The following is a 26,846-nucleotide window of genomic DNA, read 5'->3' as shown; positions in this document are numbered from 1 at the left end:
TAGGGCCTGTTTCCTGGTCCTGCAGCCCCACAGTGAGGAGAGGCGAGGCCAGGCAGGAGTGGGGAGAGGGCAGAGTGGACTCTCCCTGGGGGCCATGGCTGCCTGGTCAGCACAGACCCTGCTGTGTGCCGGCCACTAGGGCACCCAGACTCCTGCTCCCGAGCAGGCTCCGTGAGGGAGACTAGAGTGTGGCCCCTGCTAGCTCACATGGTGTCACTGTGTCCTGTAGCTACAGCCTGTCCCACCAGCTGGACTCCCCTCCTAGTCGGCCAGCTCACCTTCAGGGTCAAGAACAGGCCATCATGAAGCTCAGGAGCAAATGCATGGCTGGGCAGGCAGGGGAGGGCTCGCTCTGGGCTCAGGGAGTCTCTGGCTGGGCTAGCAGGGGCTCTGGAGGGCTGGCCTTCCAGATTCTCTGCTGATCAGCCCTGGATTAGGGTTAAGGCGAGGGTGAGGGTGAGGGTGAGGTGTTAGGTTTAGGGTGAGGGTCGGGTGAGGTTTACGGTTAGGGTTAGTGTTAGGGTTTAGGGTTAGGGTTAGGGTTAGGGTTAGGAGATGATGGCTCCTGATACTCCAGTAAAGATATATAAGACCTACTGGATATTCAGTTGAAGGGCATGTGATCTCCTGAAAGTTATGTGAGCTGAGAAAGTGTGACACTCAGTTAGAAAGTTAGTAGGAGAATGAAGCTCATTTGACAATCTGAAAACTCATAACACTCAGGAAGAAGCTATGAGGTGTCCTGACATGCAGGCAGGCAAGGGACAACCTCTTGATGCTCAGATTATCTGGTGGAGAACTTACACTCAGGGAGAGGAGGGAACACTGCCCTTCATGCAGGTGGTGTGACCTCCTTGCACTCCTAAAGGAAGGTAAAACTTCTTAACATGCAGGTATGTGAGGTGAGCATTTGTCATCCTCCCGTCGGTGAGATGCCGTCTCCTGACAATCAGAAAAATTGAAACCTCAGGATATTCAGGTGATTGTGGTGAGAACACCTGACCCTCAGGTATAGGAGACACATCTTCTTGCATGTAGGTCCCAGAGAGGAGCCCTGGAGACACTCAGGTAGGAAACACCAGACCCTGTGATATGCAGGAGTGAATAGAAAAGTGGGCTTTGTAGTCGTAAATTAGAGAAATTCAAAGTGGCTCTTTGAAAAGTGTGCTGATAGTATGTACTTGGAAGAGGGAAAGACAATTTGCCCTACACAGGGTTAAGGATCGATTAATCTGGTGAGCCAGACACCCTGTGACCATTGACATGCTGCATCATCTTGACACAGAGGGACAGACTGCCCCTCAACCCATGATTTGGAACAGGAACTGTGGTTGCAGCTTGCATGAGGGGCAGACACTGACACTGCACAAAACTGGATCCTCAGATGATACGGAATCTTTGAAGGGTAACTGGGAATGCAGATCCTGGCCTTGGGACAGAGGGAGGGGGCTGCACATGAGCCCCCATCCCCCGAGGGGTGCAGAGGAGCCTGTACAGAAAGCTGGCATCTTGTTTCAGCCTGGACCAGTTAAGCTAATGGGCTCCTGCCTGGCCTGACTATTGGGGTGGGGGAGGGGGATGTAGCCATGCTGATTGGTCAGGAGGCCACAGAGCTGTGTGAGGTCACTGGGCTTCCAGGCCAGGCTGGGGCAGGAGTATGGTAGAGATGCTGCCAACTGCCATTCTGCTGGCCTTGGCAGTGTCTGTGGTTGCCAAAGATAACGCCACGTGTGAATAAGTGTCAGGGACACCTCCGGGGGATGGAAAGAGTGTCTTTTGAATAGCAAGCCCCACCCAGACTCCCTCTGTCCAGGGCTAGGAAGGAGGCCAAGCCTGGGCCTTAGTAGTGCCCTGGGTCTCACGGGTGTGACCCATATCCCCAACTCAGACCATCCTTGCTCCCAGCTTCATCAGCCGAGAGACCCCAGGGCTGACCCCGGGCTCCTATGCCTCCCGTAGCACAGACGCTGGGGTCCTTCCCTCACCTAGAGACTGACCTCACTGCCTCTTGCACATCAAGTCCCAATGTTTAGAAACCCCTTTCTTCCCACAGATACTGAGGTGCCCCAACTGTGGCTGACCCCAAAGACCCCAGGGTATTGTCATGGCTTTCTTCTAGGGTCCCGCCTCCACCTAGACTCTGACAGCCCCCAAGGTACCCCCAAAATCTTGTGGCCTCACCCCAGTTCCCAGAACTTCCACCCCTGGACCCCCACTGCTTCCCACACCTGGGATCACTGGACCTGCCTTGGCTACTCTCCCTCCTCCTGCCACCATCCAAACCCACACTGCAGCCCCAAGACCCCTGTGGCTGTTTTCTGAGTCTCCCGCCCAGAATTGGCTCTAAAGACCTCAAGCCATTACACCTCTCTATCTCCAACTCTAGCCTCCCCCTCTGCCTCAGGATCTCCCATATTTCTAGGTCCCTTATCATCGGTCCTGCTTCCTATGGCGACTTCTTTTTCGCCTTGGGGCTACACCCACAAGACCCCAGAACCCATACTCCTCAAAACCAGTTCCTGAAGCCTGCAGCTTCCTGCTTCCCTACTGCGCTGACAGCGCCTCTCCTCAGCAGCTCCCCCTCGGACCCTCCACACTCCTGGTTGCGACACTTTGCCCAGCCCCCTAGCCCTGATTCCCCCATCGTGCAGGTGCAAGGACAGGCTTTGCCTCTTCTTGGTTTGAACTGTGCCCCTGGTCTCACCCCAGTGCCTCCTGTGGGTTACGGTTCAGGCAGAACCCACTGGGAAGTGGCCGTATCGTCGGAGGGCAGGATGGAACAATCGGGGCCTGGCCCTGGATGGTCAGCCTCCAGGTATTCATGTCCCACAATAACTGAAGGTACCATGCGTGCGGAGGCACCTTCCTGACCTCCCATTGGCTGCTTACTGCTGCCCACTGCTTTGTCTCCAAAAAGTCCGTGTGGGAGCGCGTGGAGGGAGGTCTTCAGAAAGGCTCTTCCCAGAAAGAGACATTCTCCAGGGCTCCCTGTGCACAGTCTCCCTGGGGCTCTGGGCCATGTGGCAACCAGGCCATGAGTGGGTGGGCCCAGGAACTTGCTGAGGGAGGGCTCTGAGGATCATGGTCACCAGAGGTTTCTGTCGAGCCCGTCCTTTCTGAGGATGACCTGGCTTGCCTCTGTGCCCACAGAAAAGTATATGACTGGAGACTGATTTTTGGAGCAAGGGAAACTATGTATGGGAACGATAAGCCAGCGAAGCCACCTCAACAGGAGAGATATGTCGAGAAAATCATCATTCATGAGAAATACATCCCCAGTTTATAGCACAATGACATCGCTTTCATGAAGATCACCCCTCCCGTTCCCTGTGGGCAATTCATCGGAACGGGCCGCCTGCCCCAATTTAGGGCGGGCCCACCTGGAGTTCCCCAGGCCTGCTGGGTGGCTGCCTGGGGATCCTTGAAAGAGAAAGGTGAGTATGGGAGGGGTTCTCACAGTGGTAGGGGAACTGCTGGTCATTCCCTCAGTGGTCTCTGCAGTGCAGGGGCCATATGTGGTGCCTAGTGGTGATGTCCACCAGATTCCGGGACACTGTCCCCTTTTAGAGCGGGAGAAACTGGCAGCCGAGTCCCCTGTCCACAACCTCACCACTGATGGCTTGTGTGGTCGCCGGGTGGAAGGGTGCATGCAGCACCAGGAGAACCTGGGCATTTTTTGGAATGGGGTATCGGCTGTGGCTCTATCTGGGGCCTGGATCCCCAGTTGCTACCTTCTGGAAATGGGGGATTGTCCCCTGAAATGGCACTTGGAGAAGAGCTCGAGATGGGGTTTTGTGGTTGCGGGCCAACTGCTCTCCTCTCTGGACATCCATTTCCCCAACTGTCAGTGGAAGGGCCATGTCACGTGCTCTCTGAGCTCTGAGACCCCAGAGCCCAGCCCTCTAGACCTCAGTGAACCTCTGCTCCACACCCTCGGTGTTCAAACTGCGAGAATCCAGCCTCCCCATCCGAGTGACTTCGATTTCTCTGCAGAGAGGGGACAGGGTTCTTGGCAGGCCAGCATGCCTGGGGCCAGGGCAGCAACGGTTTGATGAGTAGGTTAGGCATTTCAGCTTTCCATAGCTGACCACATGGACTTTTTACCCAGTCACATTGGGGATGAGAAGAGAGACTGAAAGCTCTTCTGTCCCTTGATAATGGAAAACTGAGGGCTCCTAATTCAAGGCACTTCAGTTATTTGGGGTTCAAAACTCAGCCTATTCTGGTGACAATACCCTGGTAGTTTCAGTATGCTTCCTGTAACTCTTCTTCCCTCGCTCAAGGCTGCCACCCTTCTCTGATTCGGTTGCTTCTCCTCCCGGGCACCCCTGTTTTCACTGGCCTCTGCTGGCCCTTCCCTCCCCGACCTGGGGTATCAACCTCTATCTGGCTATTGATGTCCATAGCTCTGCTGAGGCCTCTAGAGCATTCTTCTTGTCCCAAACCCCAGCCTACCCTGCTCTGCCCACCCACCCAAACATGTGTGCAGTGTCCCAGGGTTCTTGTCGTCCCTGGGGGGGCTGATCTCAGGATTCCCATCTACACTCCCACCCCTACCACCACCTTTGCTGTCCTATCTCTCAAAAGGATTATAGGCTCCCAGCTACACCCTGGACATCACACAAGGCCTCTTTTGTTCTAAAATCCTCCTCAACTTAGTGGGATTTCTACCATCTTCTGGTGAATCCCTACCACACTGATAAGGCCAAGTCTTAAAGAAATCCCCAGCCTCCAAATTTCTGTGACATTCTTGCAGACCTTCCTTTTTCTACCTCCTCCTTGAGCCCATAGGCTTCTGGGGTAGTCCTCGTTTCTATTGAATTTCAAGTTCTTGTGGACTTTTCAGCATTTAAAGCCAAGGTGTTGGGATTGAGAAAACCCTGTTCTCTTCCAGGTCATCTGGCTCTTCCATAGATCTAAAAGGTCACCATAAGCGACCAGGCCTGTTGTGGGGGTCATTTCCATGTCACCCCTGCCTTGGGGACAGTGCAAGTACAAAACTAACCCTGCTTGGGTGGTGTTCAAAGTTGACCTGAAGGGCCTGGAGACACAGTCCAAGCCACACACAAAAAAAGTCTGAATGCTGTGTGCCTAGCTCCATCCATTTGCTCCACTTGGTTCTGGCTTCCCACTTGGCCTCCACTGCCATGTTCCAAGTGTGATCCGCCACATCTCCACCCAGATGCAGGCGATTTCAGACCCACCCACCAGGCTGTGGCTGGGCTGTGGGTGCAGTTGTGGTGGGGGGAGGCCACTTGATGAAGAGGGGATAGCTGCCCCTATAGCCAGGTATGAGGTTGGCTGATGGAATCATAGGCTGGGCTGGGCCTTTCTTAACCCAAAGGTCATGATGGAGCCTCTGGGGCTGTACAGGATGTTCTGACCTGCCTTCCGGTTATTCTAACCACCCATGCCCCTGACAGATCTGTGTGTGTGGAGGCTATCCTGTAGCTGCTCCTTCTCTGTAACTTCAAAACGGATGGGAGGCATGCGGGGAGGGACTCATCTGACCATCTCCAGCAGATCCTGTCCAGAACTGAGCTAAGGTGTTAACGGCAGATGAAAAGCAATGAGGGGGACTTAGAGCTGTACTGTGGGGAAATGAAATGTGTGTCCTGGATTTGAGTGTAGAGAGGAAAACCTTGGTCCGAATCCAAGCCACACCACATCCCTACCAGCGTGTTTGGGCAAGTGGTGCTCCAAGCTCTTGATTCGAGGCAAGATGAGTAACAGCGCTTAACACAGGGGGTGACTGTGGGGTGTAAATGAGGTGACACATCCTGGCTGTAGCTGTGAATAATCATCTGGCATCAACACACATTCCTGCAGCCACATCTGCTCATCCTCCATGCACTGCACCTCCTCTTCACCTGCATATGCCTCCACTCCGCATGCTTCACAAGTGTCTGAGGAGAAGCCAGGGGCATTGACTTTCATGGATTTTAGGTTGAAGTAGAGCATTTCAAGATGATAGGGGTTCCGTGGAGGGAGGAGGCAGGTCTTTCCCAAAACATGTCTTCTGTGATTGCTGACCACCAAGCCACCTGGCTGTAGCCTACAGGATCGCACCTACACTGCAGGAGGCCCGTGGGAACCTCATCGAACTCGAATTTGTAATTCCACAGAGTGGTACAATGGGTGCATTTGTCCAACCAATGGGTGTGCAGGGTACCCTGAAGGCAAGATCGACACCTGCCAGGTAACTTTCCTTCGGGCGCCCCTTTCCCTGTCAACACCTCTTTTGTGAATCCCTGAACTCCACTCCCTCCAGGGACCTGCTTCAGTCACCCTTTCCCTGGTCCCATCTCGTAGCAGTGAGGATGGGAGGTGATACCTGGGGCACCTACAAAGAATCAGTCACCACACAGAGAGCTTTATCCCACCGTGACACAGAGATCATAACACCCGAACACCACCCTGGAAGAGAATGCTTACCTCTCCTCACCAGAATACAAAACCTTCAAATCCACTTGTACACACATGCCCATGCATGCATAAAGCCTCATACATGGACACATGGGTGGCTTATCTTCCCTCCTCACTGCAAGAAGACCCGTGACAATCCATCCCCTTCTCACATCCACCTGAAGCTGTTGATACCAACTCAAAGTTTACCACCACCACTTGTGTTCATGGCAGCAAGAAGCCATGTGACTGAAGAAACTGTCCTTCCAGAGCCTATGGCCCTCAGGGCAGGGGAAAAGTGGCTCAGACAGAGAGTGCCTTCTGTGACCTTCTGGGCAGGGGGACAGCGGCGGGCCTCTCATGTGCAGAGACAACGTGGCAAACACCTATGTGGTCGTGGGAGTCACAAGCTGGGGGTAGACTGTGCCTGAACTAAGTGTCCTGGAGTCTACATGGCCAACTGGCCCTACCTGAACTGGACTGCTTCCAAGATTGGTTCTAATGCCTTGCACATGGCTCAATCGCCCACCCCTCCCCATCAGACTTTTCAAGAAATCCCGGCCTGACAACCCTCTGCCCGCCCTTCTGCTCGCCCTCCTTGGTACTTCCAACACCCTCCTCGACCTCCTCCCAGCCCCCCTGCATCTCGACCTCGACCTCGACCCAAACCCCCGGCGCCAACCCCAGCCCCACCCCCACTCCCACCTGCTCCCTCACCTATCACTAAAGCTCCCCAAGTACTTTATGTTGCCAAGCAACTACAGCAAATCACAGAGATCTTGAAGGGGAAGACCTTTTCTAATGAAAAGGGGTATTACGAAATGGAGACCACAGATCTCCCAGAACAGACCGCTGCCTCCTGATCTGACCCCACTCCAAACAGACCCAGTGAGCACTTTACTCCCAAGAAAACAAAGATGAAATCAATAAATATAAACATAAATTTATCTATCTATCTATCTATCTATCTATCTATCTATCTATCTATCTATCTATCTAATCTATGAAGGGATGATTTCTGGACTTCTTCCTACCTGCCCTCCCCAACATAATCCAAACTCACCCCCAGCAAATCTGTCTTCCCTCTGTCACCCTCAAATAGGGTGGAAATGCTTGTGTGTCAGGGGTCATTGCGGTTTCCTAAATCTTGATTTTTGAAGTTGGAACAAGGCGATCTGTGGTGACAGGCCGGTATGGTCTGGATCTCACACTCAGAGTCTCTGCTTATTAAATCAGTGCAGTTGGGCCCTAGAGCACTTCTGTGAGGTGAGCTGACTCAGAAGGAGGGGTGTGGGTCTGAGTCCATTGGAAGAATGACCCCAGTATGAAGTTTTGTAGCGTGGCCATCTGATGCTCAATCCACATGGCCAACCCCAGGCAGGAGTCTGCCCTCAACCAGAATTGCTTATGTCCATCTGTGACTTCCTGAGAAAGAGATCTCAATGGCCTCAGGTCAACTGCCCACTCTGGTCAGGGCCCAGATCAAGCCTAAATGATGGATTAGCCTCTTGAGAAATAAAGATGGCAGGCTCCAGAAAGAAACCCCTGGGCTCCTGGCTGGGCCGTTGCTGCAACAAGCAACAGTCTCATACCTGGTCACCTGTTCACTGTGTGCACATGTTTCAAGTGCAATATGGTCCTATGTTTTGGTTGCAAAGATAGATGGCATACGGTACAGGAGCATGAGGGAGGAACTTTGGGTGAGCAAGGCCAAGGACCCTGACTTTTCCTGCTGGGGCTGCAACAGGGAATGATGAAGCAGGCATGAGTATTTTCACGATTCGTCAGTCTACCTGGGTTCAAATAAACCCCCTACTTTACCCCTCATCAGCTATGTGGCTTTGGGAATATGGCCAGAGGGTTGTGTGACAATGAAAGTAGGACAGATGTGAAGTTTTCAGAGCAGAGCGTGACAGTCCATACATGCTTATAGATGAGTGCTCTAGAGCCACCTGGTGATGAGATGCTGGGTAACCTTATACATATACAGGGGCACTTGGGTGTATTTTGTCTCTGCCCTTATGAGCCCTGGAATGCCTAGGCTACCTAAGGGGACTTGCAAATTAATCTGGGTGGCCCACGACTCTGTAGTGTATTAACATTGATAAAATTAAAAAAAAAACAACAAATTTTATCTGTCTTCACTGAGAGCCAACATTTCTAAGATTAGAGTTGGCATGTCCATGATTCCTTTCGTTGGCTTTTGTCTGTCTCTTCTAAAGTCAGTTTCTTAATCTCCCTACTGGGTATATAAGCTCTGTACCCTGGTGTCAGACACCAGGAACCCTCTAAACACTGGACAAAACTCAATGTCAGTCACAGAGTGAGACAAACACCAAGCCATAGGCCACACAGTCCAAAGAGCAGAAACACCCATGGCAGCAACTCAGGACCTGCCCTCACCCTTCCTGGGCAGTCCTGAACCCTGAGCTTGCAGGTGGGAATGCTGTGGAAAGATGTGCTCAGGCTAGGGAGTAGGGGTGGGTGTGGAGGATTTGGGACAAATTTGGAGGAGCTATAGTACCAGTGGTTTCTTTCCACTTACAGATTATCCCTCCTCCTCAGAGCTTCCCAGGATCCAGAACGGATTCTCCTGGCACTCTCTCCTTTCACATGCTCAAATAATTGTCCTTAGTTTTTCCCTTCTCTCCTCATTGGGCCTGTCATCTGTCGCTGACACTTGGGTCTCCTTCCTGGGGAGACAGGGCTTATGCTCAGGGAGCGCTGATGGGAGGCCATGGATTGGGTAGAGCCTGCAGAATCCAATTGATGGTGTCTTGTGTATCTTCCGAAACTTTCCATGCCCACGAATAGATTTACGTATAATATTCTTCTTATTTAGTCACTGTTCATACTATTCTGACTTCCTGTTTCATTTAGCAAATTAGAGTTATTTTCCTATTAGTACACAGGGACTCACCTTCTCAAATTACATTGTGTGGTAGGAGTACTTACGAGATATAGTGCCACATTGCCTTCCTGGGAGGGGTTATCTAGCCCACTGCTTTAGCTTTCCCTCAATGTACTCATTTCCCCACATATAAGCCAATACTGGTTTAAATCAAATTCACTGATTTTTGCAAAATGAATAGATGTTCCAATTGTCATTTTTTTTTAAATTATGAATGAAGTTGTTGACAAGTGAAGTGAGACTCTCTGATCTGCCTTCATATCCCTGTGGATACTCTAACCCTGAAAATGGCTTACAGGTCCCGGAGCAGATACTGCTGCACACAGAGACAAGAAGAACAGGGGAAAACTGGACAGGCTGTACAATGAGCCAGCACCAAGGGGCATCTAGGCAACTGAGGGATATGCTCACTGTTTCTCTGTGGGATGGTTTAGGCAAATGATAAGTATTTTCTTAAAACCAGAATTCATAATGACTTTTATTGCTAGGAACAGTAACAAGATGATTTGACGGTGGCTAAACCTGTGCACGTGGTAAAAGCCTGAATCCTGAGCATTCGGGAATAACAGTCCTAAGATGTGTATAGGCACAAGTTCTAATTGCGAATTTGATCCATATGAGAAAACATTTTTAAGATTTATTTATTTATTTATTTGAGAGATAGCATGAGAGAGAGCATGAGCAGAGAGAAGATGCAGAGGCAGAGGGAGAAGCGGGCTCCCCACTGAGCAGGAAACCCGATGTGGGACTTGATCCATGGACCCTAAGATCATGAGCTGACCAAAGCAGACGTTTAACCGACTGAGCCACTCACGCACCCCCAATATAAGAAATCTTATATTTACAAGGAAAACCAGATCCCAATAAATATAATTTTAGTATATTTTAAATGGAAGTGGAAAAAATGGAGGTAGTTCTTCTTTAATGTGTAGAAAACTCATCAAGAAACAAAAATTAGCCTAATGGAGTTTTCTGCAGAAACTATATTCTTGGTAAAGAATCGTCAGTGACCTGCTTCTGGCCACAATAGTTGGGCCTGTGTACTTCTCTTGGGTAGGTATTCAGATAGTGGAATGGCTGGGTTATATGGCAGATGTAAGTTTTGACATATGAATGCACCCAGGAAACCAGCACCACAATCAACATAGTGAACCTGCCCATCACTCCAAAGGCTTCCTTGGGGTACTCCGTAATCCCTCCAGCCCCTTCCCTCCCCGGCCCTAGCAACTTCTACTCTGTTTCTCTCACTGTGTATCTGTTTGCATTTAAAAAAAATTAATAAATGCAATCATACAGCGAGTGCTCTTTTTTTTTTTTTTTTTTTTGGTCTAGCTTCTTTCACTCAGCATAATCATTCTGAGGTTTATCCATGTGACAGTGTATTCCAGTCCTTGTGGACTGGACAGTCCTTGCGTCTCGTCCTTGTTGCCACCCAGCGCTCCACTATGTGACTGCCCCACCACTTGGTTCTCTAACCAGGTGATGGATTTTACAGTTTTAGGTCAGTAGAAATAAAGCAGCTATGAGCATTTGTACACAAGTCTTTGTATGGCATATGCTTTCATGTTTCCTGGCTAAGTACCTACACGCAGGATCATATGGTACGTGTATGGTGAGCACTTTTAAAACCTGCCAAAACCTGTCTTCAAGGCAGTTTCAACACTCTACATCCCCGTCAGCAGTATCTGAGGGTTCGAGTTCCTCCAGCTCCTTGCCAACACTTGGTGTGCTCCGTCTTTTTGATTTAATTTAATCTTTAAAAACAATTTAAAAGATTTTATTTATTTATTTGAGAGAGAGTGAGCACAAGCGAGCACAAGCAGGGGGAAGAGCAGAGGGACAGGGAGAAGCAGACTCCCCGCTGAGCAAGGGAACCCGACATGGGGCTTGATCCCAGGACCCGGGGATCATGACCTGAGCCGAAGGCAGTCGCTTAACCACTGAGCCACCAAGGCGCCCCGAATTTTAGCCATTCTTATAGGTGTGTAATAATATGTCATGTGTGGGGTTTTTATCCACAAGTGTAGTCTATATATATATTTAAAGCATTCGAAATGAATATTGTTAAGATTTATCATGAGGTAATAGGGCAGTAACTTTTGACAGCAACAAAATGTGGGAGTGCACATAGGGAAAGGAGGAGGTAGAAATAAGTATAAAATTAAATTCATTCAAACAGAATTTGGATTTTTCAAGCATCACAAACATCAATGGAAAACATCTGAAAGACATACCAATAGCCATAGCCATAGAACAATTTCTCCATTAAGCCAGGTCTATCCTATATAAAGATATTCCAAAGTATCCAAACTCCCAGAGCTGCCCTGTCTGCTGAAGTTACTACACCCAAACAGAACACTTTATATTTAAACAAAATCCTCAGGGTGCACGATTGGCTCAGTCAGTAGAGTGTGGGACACTTGATCTTGGGGTCCTGAGTTCAAGCCCCATGTTACATTGTAGAGATTACTCTTTAATAAGATACTAAAAAACCCAAATTTAGCACAAGTCAACAATTTGCCCACAGTCAGTTCATCCTCCACTTTTAGGGTGATGATAGGTTTGCTCTTCACAAGAAGCATCATGTGCCACCTTATTGACCTTAATACGGTTTGTTTATTTCCAATATATGCTTTGATCTTGCCCCACTAATTCTTTCTCCCCAAAGCTCTAGAGAACCCCAGTTTGGATCTGCATGCTCAGGGAGAATTCATTCATGTCCATGATATTTTCATAAAGAAGAAGAGAGACAATGCAGAGCCCAGGGGTGAACCTACCCAGCCAGCCCTTGCATCTCTCCTGGCTGGGTTGAGCTATCACTGAACTGACTTTGTTAGGCAAATGTGTGCCACTGTGCCAAAGAGATGCTAAATTCCATGCTCAGACAGATTCCGGAGTGTGGCTAGGGTCAAATGATTCTTCAGGCTGTATATGCCAGGAATAGAAAATTGGTTGATTTAATTTTGGATTGTTTAATTTCTGAGATAAGAATCCAAACTTCAATAACTTTTCCTTGAGTAACATGACTTAAGTGTATTAAAGCAGTCAAAATGTTCTCTCGTGAATATAGTATGGTCATTGTGACGTGGCTCTAGTAATGATGAGCAGGCTGTCCTATCATTGCAGCCCTACTTCATCCCTCAGTCACTGAAACACTATTACTCACCCTAAAGGTACATACTGTACACACAGACACAGCATTGTGAAGACCACTTTGTTGAATATAGGCCACTTCCAAAATTACAGTCAACATTCCTAAAAGCAATAAAACAAATCATTCTACACATTGCTTCTTTAGTGCAAAGCCTTTGAAAATAACCTTATTCAGAAAAGTGGTGCTCTGCATTTGGCTAGCTATTACTCTAGTCATGCGACATCCATCTATAAGAAGGTAAGGAAGGAACAAATTAATAGTGGAAATATAAAAATTTGAAAATTATATTTGGATCCTATGAGTTTAAGCAAATGTTAGCTGACAGCTGCAACAGACCAAGATTTAATGAGCATTCCAATCATTTCCAACCTTATACTGTTCTTTGTAAAGGAAATAAATTCTCTAATACCACTGCTATCTCCTCTAGGTAAATTGTTTAGTGTGAGTCTATCCAAGGCCTGTGATTGCAACCTCCTAACTCTGCCGCACGCGCCCAGGCACTCTGAGAGCTATACAGGACAGGGTGCACTTGAAAAAGTTCAAACAGCACTTCTCTGTGAGGTCTTGTTCAGAAGACCACAGAATCCACCAGAAGTGAACTTCCAAAAACATTTTTCCACACTGAAGATGATAAACGGAACTCACGTGATCACAAATTCTACAGAGGCCACAAAATGTTAGAATAAACTGGCCTTTAGCGTTAGTGATTCATTAATACCTAAAATCTGTTTTTGTGTCTTAGTAAAATTAGCATTACTTCATCTGATAAAGGAATAAATCTACTTATAAAACTGGACTTTTGAGTAGATTCAGAGCTTCTTTCTCAGATTTTCTTCTTAAGTCAGCAAACCCATTTGAGGTAAAGAGGAAGCACCTAGGTAGTTTGAAAATATTTTCTTTAGCTGTCTGCAGATTAACTGATTAATTCATACTCAATGCAGGAGCACTGTATCAGTTCACACCAGACTGAGAAGGCACTGAGAAATCTGACAAGAGCAAAACCAGGAGTGTTCCCACTCTTACTTTCTGTATAGTGAACATCAAATTTTAGATACATATAATAAATGTATACTACACCATGAGCATCTTTAGCAGAGGTGTTGAAGGAGATATTATAACACTGTTTTAAACCACAAATGCTAGGGGTGCCTGGTTGGCTCAATGGGTTGAGTGTCTAGCTCTTGGTTTTGGCTCGGGTCATGAGCTCAGGGTCATGGGGTCAAGTCCCCCCACGGAGCCCCACATTGGGTCCCGCACTCAGTGGGGAGTCTGCTTGAGATTTTCTCCCTCCCTCTGCCCTTACCCCCACAGCCTGCCCCCCATGCTCACATGTGTGCTCTCTCTCTCTCAAATACATAAATCTTAAGAAAATAAACTGCAAATGCTAAATACCCTATTTCAAATACTCTAATTTATGAATTAATATCTACGATGTAACAATGGCACTTTACCACAGTGATTGGAGAACAGTCCACTTTTTTGCCAATTTTATGAATACTTTCCTTAACTAACTGTACAATTACATAACACTTACATGCCTTTTTAGAAAATGTACTGTACACAGTTATAAGACTATAGAACTAAGCTTAATCATACTTTAATTAGAAAAATCACGTTTGTATTATGTTTCTGTTAAAGGAAAAACTGTGTTACTCTAATACTTTTAATGTAATGACTTTGGTTCAAGATTATGAAAAATTTGAATAACTTCTCTCAAGACCATTTCATTTCAAATTTATACAACTAGTTTAGTCAGCTGACCAGAAAGAAAGGAAATAAAAGGAAAATATTTGCCCAGATGAGGTAGAGAATGTTCACACGAATTCAATGCATAGTTCTCTTGGTTGTTCTGTTTCATCCTTAACTGGGCCCAAACCAATTTTAAATCCGAGCTTAAATGAGCTTCTTCAATTCTTCTTCCAATAAGGCTCTGTGATTCCCATCTCCGGGTCAGGGAGTACTCATGTCTCTGCAGAGTACTTTGTCTTTGGTTCCGTGCTGCTCGTCCAAGGACCACCAACACAGCCATTTTGAGAAGGGGATGTAATCACTCTGCTGTTTTTACTCACAGGCAACACTGATTTCTGATTAGGCTTGCCGCCGTCATATCCAGTGGTAATGTCCTGTATATGCAACACAACAAGTATCCCATAAATTTTGGATATTCTTTTGGAGAATAAAAACTGTGAAGCCTTTCAAATACACTTTTGATGTTAGTTGGATCACAACACAAGAAATAAGAAATCTTTGAAATATGATAACCATATTTTTCATGAATCGTAATCAGTTGCTCTTTCAATGTTACATTCATGGTTTCTAAGTAAGACCATCTCAGAACAACAGCGGCAGTACTCAACTCATCATTATGCAAAGGGAAGTTCCACACAGAAAACCAACGAACTCTTCAAATGCAAAAGGACTTCTTTCCCATTTTCCAGGAGGCCTTTGTCCCCCTGCTAGTTTTTTTTTTTTTTAAGATTTTATTTGAGAGCGAGAGACAGAGAGAGCATGATGGGGCTGGGGGGGGGCGCAGAAGGAGAGGGAGAAGCAGACTCCCCCCAGAGGATGGAGCTGACGATGCGGGGCTCGATCCCGGAACCCTGGGATCATGACCTGAGTCAAAGGCAGACGTTTAACTGACTGAGCCACCCAGGCGCCCCATCCTGTTCCCCTCCAGTTTTATTGAGAAATAATTGATATACATTGCTGTATAAGTTTAAGGTGTGCAGCAGGGTGGTTTGATTTATATTGATTGTGAAATGATCACCACAGTAGATTCAGCCAACATCCATCTTCTCAATATGGATACAACAAAAAGAAAAGACAAGAAAAGAAAGGAGAGACATGTTTTCCGTGGGATAAAAACTCCTAGGGCTTACTCTCTCCTTGTATCTTGCTGCAGTCATCAGGTTGCACCAGAGACCTCCCTGACCATCCAGTCCGATGTCCATTCCCTAGCCAAGCTGCTGACGTGACAGCGTTCCCGTGGCCAGTCTCCCGAAGTGGTCGCTGCCATCAGGATCTGTGGCTAGCACTATCTGGGCATTGTTGTCTCTGCCAGTCTCACAGAAAGTTCCAGCACTGAATCTCCTCCTTCAGGCTTTGGGCATTTAACCGTAGACAATTTGCTCTTTTGTTTGGGGTTGTTTAGTTGTTTAGTTAAAAGGATACAATCCAGGAAGAGACAGATGGAAGAGATGAATAGGGCAAAGTATGTGGGGGAATGGCTGTGGAGCTTCGCGTTCTCTCAAGACCCCCACCCTCCCAGCACTGCCATGAGCTCACCAACCTGGAAATCCTGTGGTTTCCATGTGCAGTTCCCTAAAGGCTAGTGATGTTAAGCATATTTTCATGTGCCGACTGCCATTGACATATCTTCTCTGGTGGTCTGTTCAAATCTTTTGCCTTTTTAAAATTTTTCATTGTCTTTTTATTTTAGAGTTTTGAGAGTTCTTTTTATATACCGAAAATAAGTCCTCTATCAGATATATGCTTTGTAAATATTTTCTCCCAGTCTATGGCTTTTTTTAATTCTCTAAATAATGTCTTTTTACATTTTGATTAAGTTCAATTAATGTGTTCTTTTGTAGATCATTCTTTTGGTGTCGTATCTAAGAAATTTTTGCTTAACGTAAGGTCTCAAAGATTTTCTTTGATGTTTACTTCTAGAAGTTTGAGAGTCTTAGGTTTTACATTTAGGTCTATGGTCCCTTTGAGTTAATTTTTATTTATGGTAAACTATGGATTGATGCTCGTTTTTCTGTATGTGTATATCTAGTTGTTGAAAAGACTCTTCTTTCTCTACTGTGGCTTCATATCTCTGAAGAAAATCAGTTGTCCTCATATGTATGGTTCTACTTTTGAGCTCTGTTTTGTTCCTTTGAACAAGTTTACTTGACACTATTTCCACACTATCTTACTATGTACAGCTTACAAGAGGTCTTGAAATTAGGTAGTGTGCATCTTTCAAATGTTTTTTCAAAGCCGTTTTGGCTATTTTAGGTCCTTAGCATTTCCATGTGAATTTTAGAATCACCTTATTGATTTATAAAACAAATCCTGCTGGAACTTTTATTGTGATTGTGTTGAATCTATAGATAATTTTTTAAAAAAAAGATTTTTTATTTTAAGTAATCAACATGGGGCTCGAACTTACTACCTCAAGGTCAAGAGTCACACGCTGTACTGACTGAGCCAGACAGGAGGCCCAATTCTATAGATCAATTTGAGGAGACATGACATCTCAACAATATCGAGTCCTCTGAACTATTAACGCAGTGTATCTTTCCAACAAAATCTATTTAAGACTTGTTTAATTTCCCCTGGCAATGTTTTAGTCTAAGTGTGCAGGTCATTTGTCAATATTTTGTCAAAATTATTCCTAAGGATTTCATCTTTTGATATTATTATAAATGTTATTTAATTTCAATTTTCAATTATTCATTGCTAGTATATACAGATATAATTATTTTCTGTGTATTAATTATGCATCCTGAAACCTTGGTGAACTCACTTATTGATTCTAGCAGACTTTTTTTTTTTTTAAGTAAGCTCCATGCCCAGCATGGAGCCCAATGTGGGGCTTGAACTCATGACCCTGAGATCAAGAACTGAGCTGAGATCAAGAGTGGGAAGCTCAACCAACTGAGCCTTCCAGGTGTCCCTCTAGCAGCCTTTAATTATTGAAGTATCGCTGACACAATGTTACGTTAGTTTCAGGTGGACAACATAGTGATTCGACAAGTCTGTATGTTGTGCTCATCACAAGTGTAGCTGCCACCTCTCGCCATGTGATACTATCACAGTATCACTGACTGTATTCGCTGTGCTGTACCTTTCATCCCCATGACTTACTTATCCCATAACTGGAAGCCTGTATCTCCCACTTCTCTTCACTCATTTTGCCCTGCCTCCTACCCCCACCCCTCTGGCAACCATCAGTTCGCTCTCTGTATTTATGGGTCTGTTTCTGCCTTTTGTTTTTGATTCCACATGTAAGTGACATCATATGTTATTTGTCTTTCTCTGACTTATTTCACTTAGCATAATACCTTCTACGTCCATCCATGTTGTCGCAGATGTCAAGATCCCATTACTTTTTATGGCAGAATAACATTCCAATGTGTTTATACACCATGTCTTTATCCATTCATCAGTCAGTGGACACTTGTGGTGCTTCCATATCCTGGCTATTGTAAATAAAGCTGCAATAAACATGGGGGGGGGCATATATCTTTTTGTTTTCTTCAGGTAAATACCCAGTAGTGGAATTACTGGATCACATGTTATTTCTAATTTTTTGAGGAATGTCTGTACTGGTTTCCACAGTATACCAATTTACATTCGCACCCACAGTGCACAAAGGTTCCCTTTTCTCCACATCCTTGCCAAAACTTGTTATTTCTTGTCTTTCTGATTTTAACTATTCGGACAGGTGTGAGGTGACATTTCATTATGGTTTTGATTTGCATTTCCCTGGTCATTAGTGATATAGAGCATATTTTCATGTGTCTGTTTTCCATCTCTAGTAGGCTTTTTGTAGATCCCTTTGGGTTTCTATATAGAAAAGCAAGTCATCTGTGAATAAGAGGGTTTTATATAATTTTTTCCCAAACTGGATGCCCGTCTGCCTTCATCCTTCCTCTTTTCCTTCCTGCCTTCTTCAATTGGCCAGACCTTCAGAGCAATGTTGACTGCAGGGTTGAGAGTGGAATACTTGTCTTGTGTCTGATCTGAAGGGCATATAATTAAGCCTTTCATCCCTAAGTACGATGTTAGTAGTGAAGTTAAGTGTTGAGCATGATTTTTCTTCACAGATATCCTTTATTAGGTTGAGGATATTCCCTTCTACCCCTACTTTGCTAGGATATTTTTATTTATCTCTTCAATATCAAGAATGAGTGTTGGATTTTGTCAGAAAATTTTCTGCATCTATTGAAGTGGTCATAGAGTTTTTCTGTTTTATTTTGTTAATCTGGTGAATTATACTGACCTCTTTTTCTAAATAAACTTTTATTTCAGAATTTTAGATTTACAGTAAAGTTGCAAAGTTGTACAGAGTTCCCACATGCCCTTCACCCAGTTTCAACTGTGTTGAAACAGTTGATAGGTTCCCCTGGGTTCGACAGTTGATAGGTTCCCCTGTCGTTAAATCTTACATTACCAAGGTATGTATGTCAAAATTAATAAATCAACATTTGTACATTATTATTAGCTAAACTCCAGAGTTTATTAATATTTTTCCAGTTTTTCCATGATCGTCATTTTCCTGTTCCAAGGTCCGATCCAGGGTACCACATTCTTTCTATGTTTCAAGTCTCGTTAATCTCTTGTGCTCTGTGATAGTTGCTCAGTGTTCCTTTGCCTTTATATGGCCTTGACAGTTTTGAGGAATACTGATTAGATGTGTTGTAGAATGTCGCTTAATATGAATTGTTTTATGGTTTTCTCATGGTTATTGGGATTATGAGTTTTTCAAAGAATTCCATGGAGATGAAGTACCCTTCTCCTCACTCCTATGGGGGAGTCCATGGCGTACACGTGACATCAGGGATGAAACTAAACCTTGGCCCCTTGGGCAGGGTAGTGTTTTCCAGGTTTATTCACAGTTCCCTCTCCATCCTTTATTCTTTGAAATTGAATTGCTCTGTTTAGCGCACACTAGGGGGTGGTGTTGATGAAGTGTCAGCTCCTGCGAGGTGGAGTATCTACATATACTACTTAGAATTCTTCTGGGGCGCCTGGGTGGTGCAGTTGGTTGGGCGTCCGACTCTTGGTTTGGGCTCAGTTCGTGATCTCAGGGTCGTGGATTCGGGCACCTCGTCAGGCTCTGTGCTCAGAGGGGAGTCTGCTTGAGGATTCTCTCCCTCTGCCCCTCCCACTTGTGCTCTCTCTCTCTCTCTCTAAAATAAATAGATAAATCTTAAAAAAATTATAATTCTTCTGTAGGGAGTATTTGCCTCTTTCCCACTATTTATTATTTTTGCAGTATAGACTCACATATATTTGATACTTTGGATGATATTCCAATACTGTATTATTTAATTTGTTGTTTACATTGTTCTACCTTTGGCCATTGGGAGTGCTTTCAGATGGCTACTGTGTCTGTTTCATGTGACCCTATCATTTATTTAAATATATATTTACTTTCATATTATAAAATGCTCCAGGCTTATCTTGTATTTTCCCTAACTCAGTCCTGCATTTCTCTAAGATGACCTAGTTCCTTACATTGGAGAATGTTAATTGGAAACCAAGATCTAGACAAAAGGCATGCTTGTTGCTCCTGAGATGTCATTGCTTTTAGGCCCCCTGAGGTAGATAAGACAAAACCAGGCAATGCAGGCATGTATCCTAACCCATGTGGACATGCATGCCTGTACTGATTCTGTATCTATCCATTTGCGTATATATTAAACAGGAGTTCATACTGCTGTTTCCAACTCATATCCAGGACCACAGGGTTCATTTTATCCTTCACTTCTTGCTTATACTGAATAATTTTTGAATGTTTAACTCTTTTCTTTTTTAAGATTTTATTGACTGATTTGACAGAGAGAGCACAAGCAGGGGAAGGGGGAGAGGGAGAAGCAGGCTCCCCACTGAGCAGGGAGCCCCACGTGGGGCTCGATTCCAGGACCCTGGGATCATGACTTGAGGCAGATGCTTAACTGACTGAGCCACCCAGGCGCCCCAATTTTTGAATGTTTAATAAACATTACATTCCTGGAATAAACTCCACTATTATTATAGTGTATTACCCTTTTCATATCTTACTGGATTTCATTTGCTAAAATTAAAAATAAACCGGTGCGTTTATGTTCATGAAGAATATTGGTCTGTAGTTTCATTTTCCTGCAACATCTTTGTGTTAGTCTCACTATCAGGATAATGCTGGCTACATAAAATTAATTGGGAAGTGTGTTCCATGTTTAAGCTATTGGGAAGACTTAGTGTAAAATTCATATTAATTCTTCCTCGCATGGTAGACTTTGCCAGTAAAGCTATCTGGACCTTGATTTCACTTTGTGGAAGGGCATGTACATGGGCAGGAGACTCCGGGGCGCTTAGTTCAGGCACAGCCACCCCCAGCTTGTGACTCCCACGACCACATAGGTGTTTGCCATGTTGTCTCTGCACATGAGAGGCCCGCTGCTGTCCCCCTGCCCAGAAGGACACAGAAGTCACTCTCTGTCTGAGCCACATTTCCCCTGCCCAGAAGGGCCATAGGCTCTGGAAGGACAGTTTCTTCAGTCACATGGCTTCTTGCTGCCATGAACACAAGTGGTGGTGGTAAACCTTGAGTTGGTATCAACAGCTTCAGGTGGATGTGAGAAGGGGATGGATTGTCACAGGTCTCCTTGCAGTGAGGAGGGAAGATCAGCGATCCATGAGTCCACGTATGAGGCTTTATGCATGCATGGGCATGTGTGTACAAGTGGATTTGAAGGTTTTGTATTCTGGTGAGGAGAGGTAAGCATTCTCTTCCAGGGTGGTGTTCGGGTGGTATGATCTCTGTGTCACGGTGGGATAAAGCGCTCTGTGTGGTGGTGACTGGTTCTTTGTAGGGGCCCCAGGTATCACCTCCCATCCTCACTGCTACAAGATGAGACCAGGGAAAGGGTCACTGAAGCAGGGCGCTGGAGTGAGTGGAGTTCAGGGATTCACAAAAGATGTGTTGACAGGGAAAGGGGCGCCTGGAGGGAAGTTACCTGGCAGGTGTCGATCTTGCCTTCAGGGTACCCTGCACACACATTGGTTGAACAAATGCACCCATTGTACCACTGGGTGGAGTTACAAAGTCGAGGTCGATGAGGTTCACACGGGCCTCCTGCAGTGTAGGTGCGATCCTGTAGGCTACAGCCAGGCAGCTCGGTGGTCAGCGATCACAGAAGACATGTTTTGGGAAAGACCTGCCTCCTCCCTCCACGGAACCCCCATCATCCTGAAATGCTCTACTTCAACCTAAAATCCATGAAAGACAATGCCCCTGGCCTCTCCTCAGACACTTGTGAAGGATGTGGGGTGTTGGAGGCATATGCAGGTGAAGAGAATGGGCAGTGCATGGAGGATGAGCAGATGTGGCTGCAGGAATGTGTGTTGATGCCAGATGATTATTCACAGCTACAGCCAGGATGTGTCACCTCATTTACACCCCACAGTGACCCCCTGTGTTAAGCGCTGTGACTCACCTTGCCTCCAATCAAGAGCCTGGAGCACCACATGCCCAAACATGCTGGTAGGGATGTGGTGTGGCTTGGATTCGGACCAAGGTTTTCCTCTCTACACTCAAATCCAGGACACACATTTCATTTCCCCACAGTACGGCTCTAAGTCCCCCTCATTGCTTCTTATCCCCCGTTAAACACGTCAGCTCAGTTCTGGACAGGATCTGCTGGGGCTGGGCAGATGAGTCCTCCCCGCATGCCTCCCATCCGTTTTGAAGTTACAGAGAAGGAGGAGCTGCAGGATGGCCTCCACACACACAGATCTGTCAGGGGCATGGGTGGTTGGAATAACCGGAAGGCAGGTCAGAACATCCTGTACAGCCCCAGAGGCTCCATCATGACCTTTGGGTTAAGAAAGGCCCAGCCTGGGCTATGATTCCATCAGCCAACCTCACACCTGGCTATAGGGGCAGCTATCCCCTCTTCATCAAGTGGCCTCCCCCCACCACGGCCGCACCCACAGCCCAGCCACAGCCTGGTGGGTGGGTCTGAAATCGCCTGCATCCGGGTGAAGAGGTGGCGGATCACACTTGGAACATGGCAGTGTAGGCCAAGTGGGAAGCCAGAACCAAGTGGAGCAAATGGATGGAGCTAGGCACACAGCATTCAGACTGTGTTTGTGTGTCTTGGACTGCGTCTCCAGGCCCTTCAGGTCAACTTTGAACACCACCCAAGCAGGCTTAGTTTTGTCCTTGCACTGTTCCCAAGGCAGGGGTGACATGGAAATGACCACCACAAGAAGCCTGGTCGCTTATGGTATATTTTTAGATCTATGGAAGAGCCAGATGACCTGGAAGAGAACAGGGTTTTCTCAATCCCAACACCTTGGCTTTAAGTGCTGAAAAGTCCACAAGAACTTGAAATTCAATAGAAAAGGAGGACTACCCCAGAAACATATGGGCTCAAGGAGGAGGTAGAAAAAGGAAGGACTGCAAGAATGTCACAGAAATTTGGAGGCTGGGGATTTCTTTAAGACGTGGTCTTACCAGTGGGGTTGGATTCACCAGAAGATGGTAGAAATCCCACTAAGTTGAGGAGGATTCTAGAAAAAAAGAGGCCTGTGTGATGTCCAGGGTGTAGCTGGGAGCCTATAATCCTTTTGAGAGATAGGACAGCAAAGGTGGTGGTAGGGGTGGTTTGTAGATGGGAACCCTGAGATCAGCCCCCCCCCCCAGGGACTCCAAGAACCCTGGGACACTGCACACATGTTTGGGTGGGTGGGCAGAGCAGGGTAGGCCGGGGGGTTGGGAGAAGAAGAATGCTCTAGAGGCCTCAGCAGAGCTATGGACGTCAATAGGCAGACAGAGGTTGAAACCACAGGTCAGGGAAGGAAGGGCCAGCAGAGGCCAGGGAAAATGGGTATGCCCGGGAGGAGAAGCAACCCAATCAGAGAAGGGGGGCAGCCTTGAGAGAGGGAAGAAGAGTTACAGGAAGCATACTGAAACTACCAGGGTTTTGTCAGCAGAAAATGCTGAATTTTGAACCCCAAATGACTGAAGTGCCTTGAATTAGGAGCCCTCAGTTTTCCATTATCAAGGGACAGAAGAGCTTTCAGTCTCTCTTCTCATCCCCAATGTGACTGGGTAAAAAGTCCATGTGGTCACCTGTGGAAAGCTGAAAGGCCTAACCTACTCGTCAAAACCTTGCTGCCCACTGCTGGCCTGCCAAGAACCCTGTCCCCTCTCTGCAGAGAATACGAAGTCACTCGGATGGGGAGGGTGGATTCTCGCAGTGTGACCACCGAGGGTGGGGAGCAGAGGTTCACTGAGGTCTAGAGGGCTGGGCTCTGGGGTCTCAGAGCTCAGAGAGCACGTGACATGGCCCTTCCACTCACAGATGGGGAAATGGATGTCCAGAGAGGAGAGGAGTTGGCCCGCCACCACAAAACCCCATCTCGATCTCTTCTCCAAGTGCCGTGTCAAGGGACAATCCCCCACTTCCAGAAGTTAGCAACTGGGGTTCCAGGCCCCAGATAGAGCCACAGCCCATACCCCATTCGATAAATGCCCAGGTTCTCCTGGGGCTGCATGCACTTTCCACCCAGCGACCACACGAGCCATCAGTGGTGAGGTTGTGGACAGGGGACTCGGCTGCCAGTTTCTCCCGATCTAAAATGGGACAGTATCCCGCATTCTGGTGGACATCACCACTAGGCACCACATATGGCCCTGCCCTTCAGAGACCACTGAGGGAATGACCAGCAGTGCCCCTACCACTGTGAGAGCCCCTCACGTACTCACCTTTCTCTTTCAAGAATCCCCAGCCAGCCACCCAGCAGGCCTGGGGAAGTCTAGGTGGGCCTGCCCTAAATTGGGTCAGGCAGCCCGTTCCGATGAATTGCTGACAGGGAACGGGAGGGGTGATCTTCATGAGAGTGATGTCATTGTGCTATAAACTGGGGATGTATTTCTCATGAATGATGATTTTCTCGACATATCTCTCCTGTTGAGGTGGCTTCACTGCCTTATCGTTCCCATACGTAAATTCCCTTGCTCCAAAAATCAGTCTCCAGTCATATACATTTCTGTGGGCACAGAGGCAAGCCAGGTCATCCTCAGAAAGGACGGGCTCGACAGAAACCTCTGGTGACCATGATCCTCAGAGCCCTCCCTCAGCAAGGGCCTGGGCCCACCCACTCTCGGTCTGGTTGCCACAAGGCCCAGAGCCCCAGGGAGACTGCGCACAGAGAGCCCTGGAGAATGTCCATTTCTGGGAAGAGCCTTTCTGAAGACCTCCCTCCACGCGCTCCCACGCGTAATTATTGGAGAATAAGCTGTGGGCAGCCGTAAGCAGCCAATGGGAGTTCAGCAAGGTGCCTCTGCACGCATAGTACCTTCGGTTATTATGGGATATGAATACCTGGAGGCTGACCATCCAGGGCCAGGCCCCGATTTTGCATCCTGCCCTCCGGCGATATGGCCACTTCCCGGTGGGTTCTGCCTGAACCGTAACCCACAGGGGGGTACTGGGGATAGACCAGGGGCACAGTTCAAACCAAGAAGAGGCACAGCCTGTCCTCGCACCTGCATTTTGGGGAAACAAGGCTAGAGGGCTGAGCAAAGTGGGGCAATCAGGAGTGTGGAGGGTCCGAGGGGGAGCTGCTGAGGAGGGGCGCTGTCAGGGCGGTAGGGAAGCAGGAAGCTGCAGGCTTCAGGAACTGGTTTTGAGGAGTATGGGTTCTGGGGTCTTGTGGGTGTAGCCCCAAGGCGAAGTAAGAAGGCGCCAAAGGAAGCAGGACCGATGATAAGGGCCCTAGAAATAGGGGAGATCCCGAGGCAGAGGGGGAGACTAGAGGTGGAGAGAGAGAGGTGTAATGGCTTGAGGTCTTTAGAGCCAATTTTGGGCGGGAGACTAAGAAAAGAGCCACAGGGGTCTTGGGGTTGCAGTGTGGGGTTAAATGGTGGCAGGAGGAGGGAGAGTAGCCAAGGCAGGTCCAGTGATCCCAGGTGTGGGGAACAGCGGGGGCCAGGGGTGGAAGTTCTGGGAACTGGGGAGAGGCAACAAGAGTTTGGGGGTCCCTTGGGTGCTGTCACAATCTAAGGTGGAGGCGGGACCTTAGAAGAATGCCATGACAATACCCTGGGGTCTTTGGGGTCAGCCACAGGTGGGGCACCTCAGTATCTGTGGGAAGAAAGCGGTTTCTAAAAATTGGGACTTGATGTGCAAGAGGCAGTGAGGTCAGTTTCTAGGTGATGGAAGGACCCCAACGTCTGTGCTACAGGAGGCATAAGAGCCCAGAGGTCAGCCCTGGTGTCTCTCGGCTGATGAAGCTGGGAGCAAGGATGGTCTGACTTGGGGATGTGGGTCACACCCGTGAGACCCAGGGGACTACTAAGGCCCAAGCTTGGCCTCCTGCCTAGCCCTGGACAGAGGGCATCTGGGTGGGGCTTGCTATTCAGAAGACATTCTTTCCACCCCCCGGAGGAGTCCCTGACACTTACTCACACGTGGCGTTATCTTTGGCAACCACAGACACTGCCAAGGCCAGCAGAATGGCAGTTGGCAGCATCTCTATCATACTCCTGCCCCAGCCTGGCCTGGAAGCCCAGTGACCTCACAAAGCTCTGTGACCTCCGGACCAATCAGCATGGCTACATCCCCCCAAACCCCCCAATAGTCAGGCCAGGCAGGAGCCAATTAGCTTAACCGGTTCAGGCCGAAACAAGATCCCAGCTTTCTGTACAGGCTCCTCTGCACCCCTCGGGTGATGGGGGCTCATGTGCAGGCCCTCCCTCTGTCCCAAGGCCAGGATCTGCATTCCCAGTTACCCTTCGAAGGTTCAGTATCATCTGAGGGTCCAGTTTTGTGCAGTGTCAGGGTCTGCCCCTCATGCAAGCTGCAACCACAGTTCCTGTTCCAAATCATGTGTTGAGGGGCAGTTCTGTCCCTCTGTGTCAAGATGATGCAACATGTCAATGGTCACAGGGTGTCTGGCTCACCAGATTAATCAATCATTAACACTGTGTAGGGCAAATTGTCTTTCCCTTTTCCAAGTACATATTATCAGCACACTTTTCAAAGACCCACTTTGAATTTCTCTAATTTAGGACTACAAAGCCCATCTTTCTATTCATTGCTAGGTATCACAGGGTCTGGTGTTTCCTACCTGAGTGTCTCCAGGTCTCCTCTCTGGGACCTACATGCAGGAAGATGTGTCTCCTATACCTGAGGGTCAGGATTTCTCACCACAAACACCTGAATATCCTGAGGATTCATTTTTTCTGATTGTCAGGGGACAGCATCGCAACGACGGGAGGATGACAAATGCTTACCTCACATCCCTGCATGTTAAGAGATTTCACCTTCCTGGGGCGCCTGGGTGGCTCAGTCGTTAAGTGTCTGCCTTCGGCTCAGCTCACGGTCCCAGGGTCCTGGGATCGAGCCCCGCATCGGGCTCCCTGCTCTGCGGGAAGCCTGCTTCTCCCTCTCCCACTCCCCCGGTTGTGTTCCTTCTCTTGCTGTGTCTCTCTCTGTCAAATAAATAAATCAATCTTAAAAAAAGAGGTTTCACCTTCCTGTAGGAGTGGAAGGAGGTCACACCTCCACCTGCATGAAGGGCAGTGTTCCCTAACCCTAACACAAACCATAACCCTAACTCGTACCCTAACCCTAACCCGTACCCTAACCCTAACCCGTACCCTAACCCGTA

At 47.5% G+C, this 26,846-nt stretch overlaps 1 protein-coding gene and 1 pseudogene across 1 annotated transcript; one reads left to right on the top strand and one right to left on the bottom strand.

The window, feature by feature from the left end:
- The first annotated feature begins 1,657 nt into the window (after positions 1 to 1,657).
- On the top strand, positions 1,658 to 7,268 carry LOC118357055 (annotated as a pseudogene).
- A 2,340-nt stretch (positions 7,269 to 9,608) lies between these two features.
- Positions 9,609 to 25,715, bottom strand: LOC113922803 (acrosin). Its single transcript, XM_035728079.1, is given in 8 exon segments — positions 9,609 to 9,632; positions 20,514 to 20,624; positions 21,182 to 21,270; positions 21,273 to 21,326; positions 23,938 to 24,221; positions 24,450 to 24,591; positions 24,594 to 24,659; positions 25,637 to 25,715. Coding segments are annotated over 8 exon segments (849 nt in total).
- Positions 25,716 to 26,846: the final 1,131 nt, after the last annotated feature.

The sequence above is a fragment of the Zalophus californianus genome, chromosome 6 (assembly GCF_009762305.2).
Source record: "Zalophus californianus isolate mZalCal1 chromosome 6, mZalCal1.pri.v2, whole genome shotgun sequence".
NCBI lineage: Eukaryota > Metazoa > Chordata > Mammalia > Carnivora > Otariidae > Zalophus > Zalophus californianus.
This window is presented reverse-complemented; position numbering and strand designations above follow the sequence as displayed.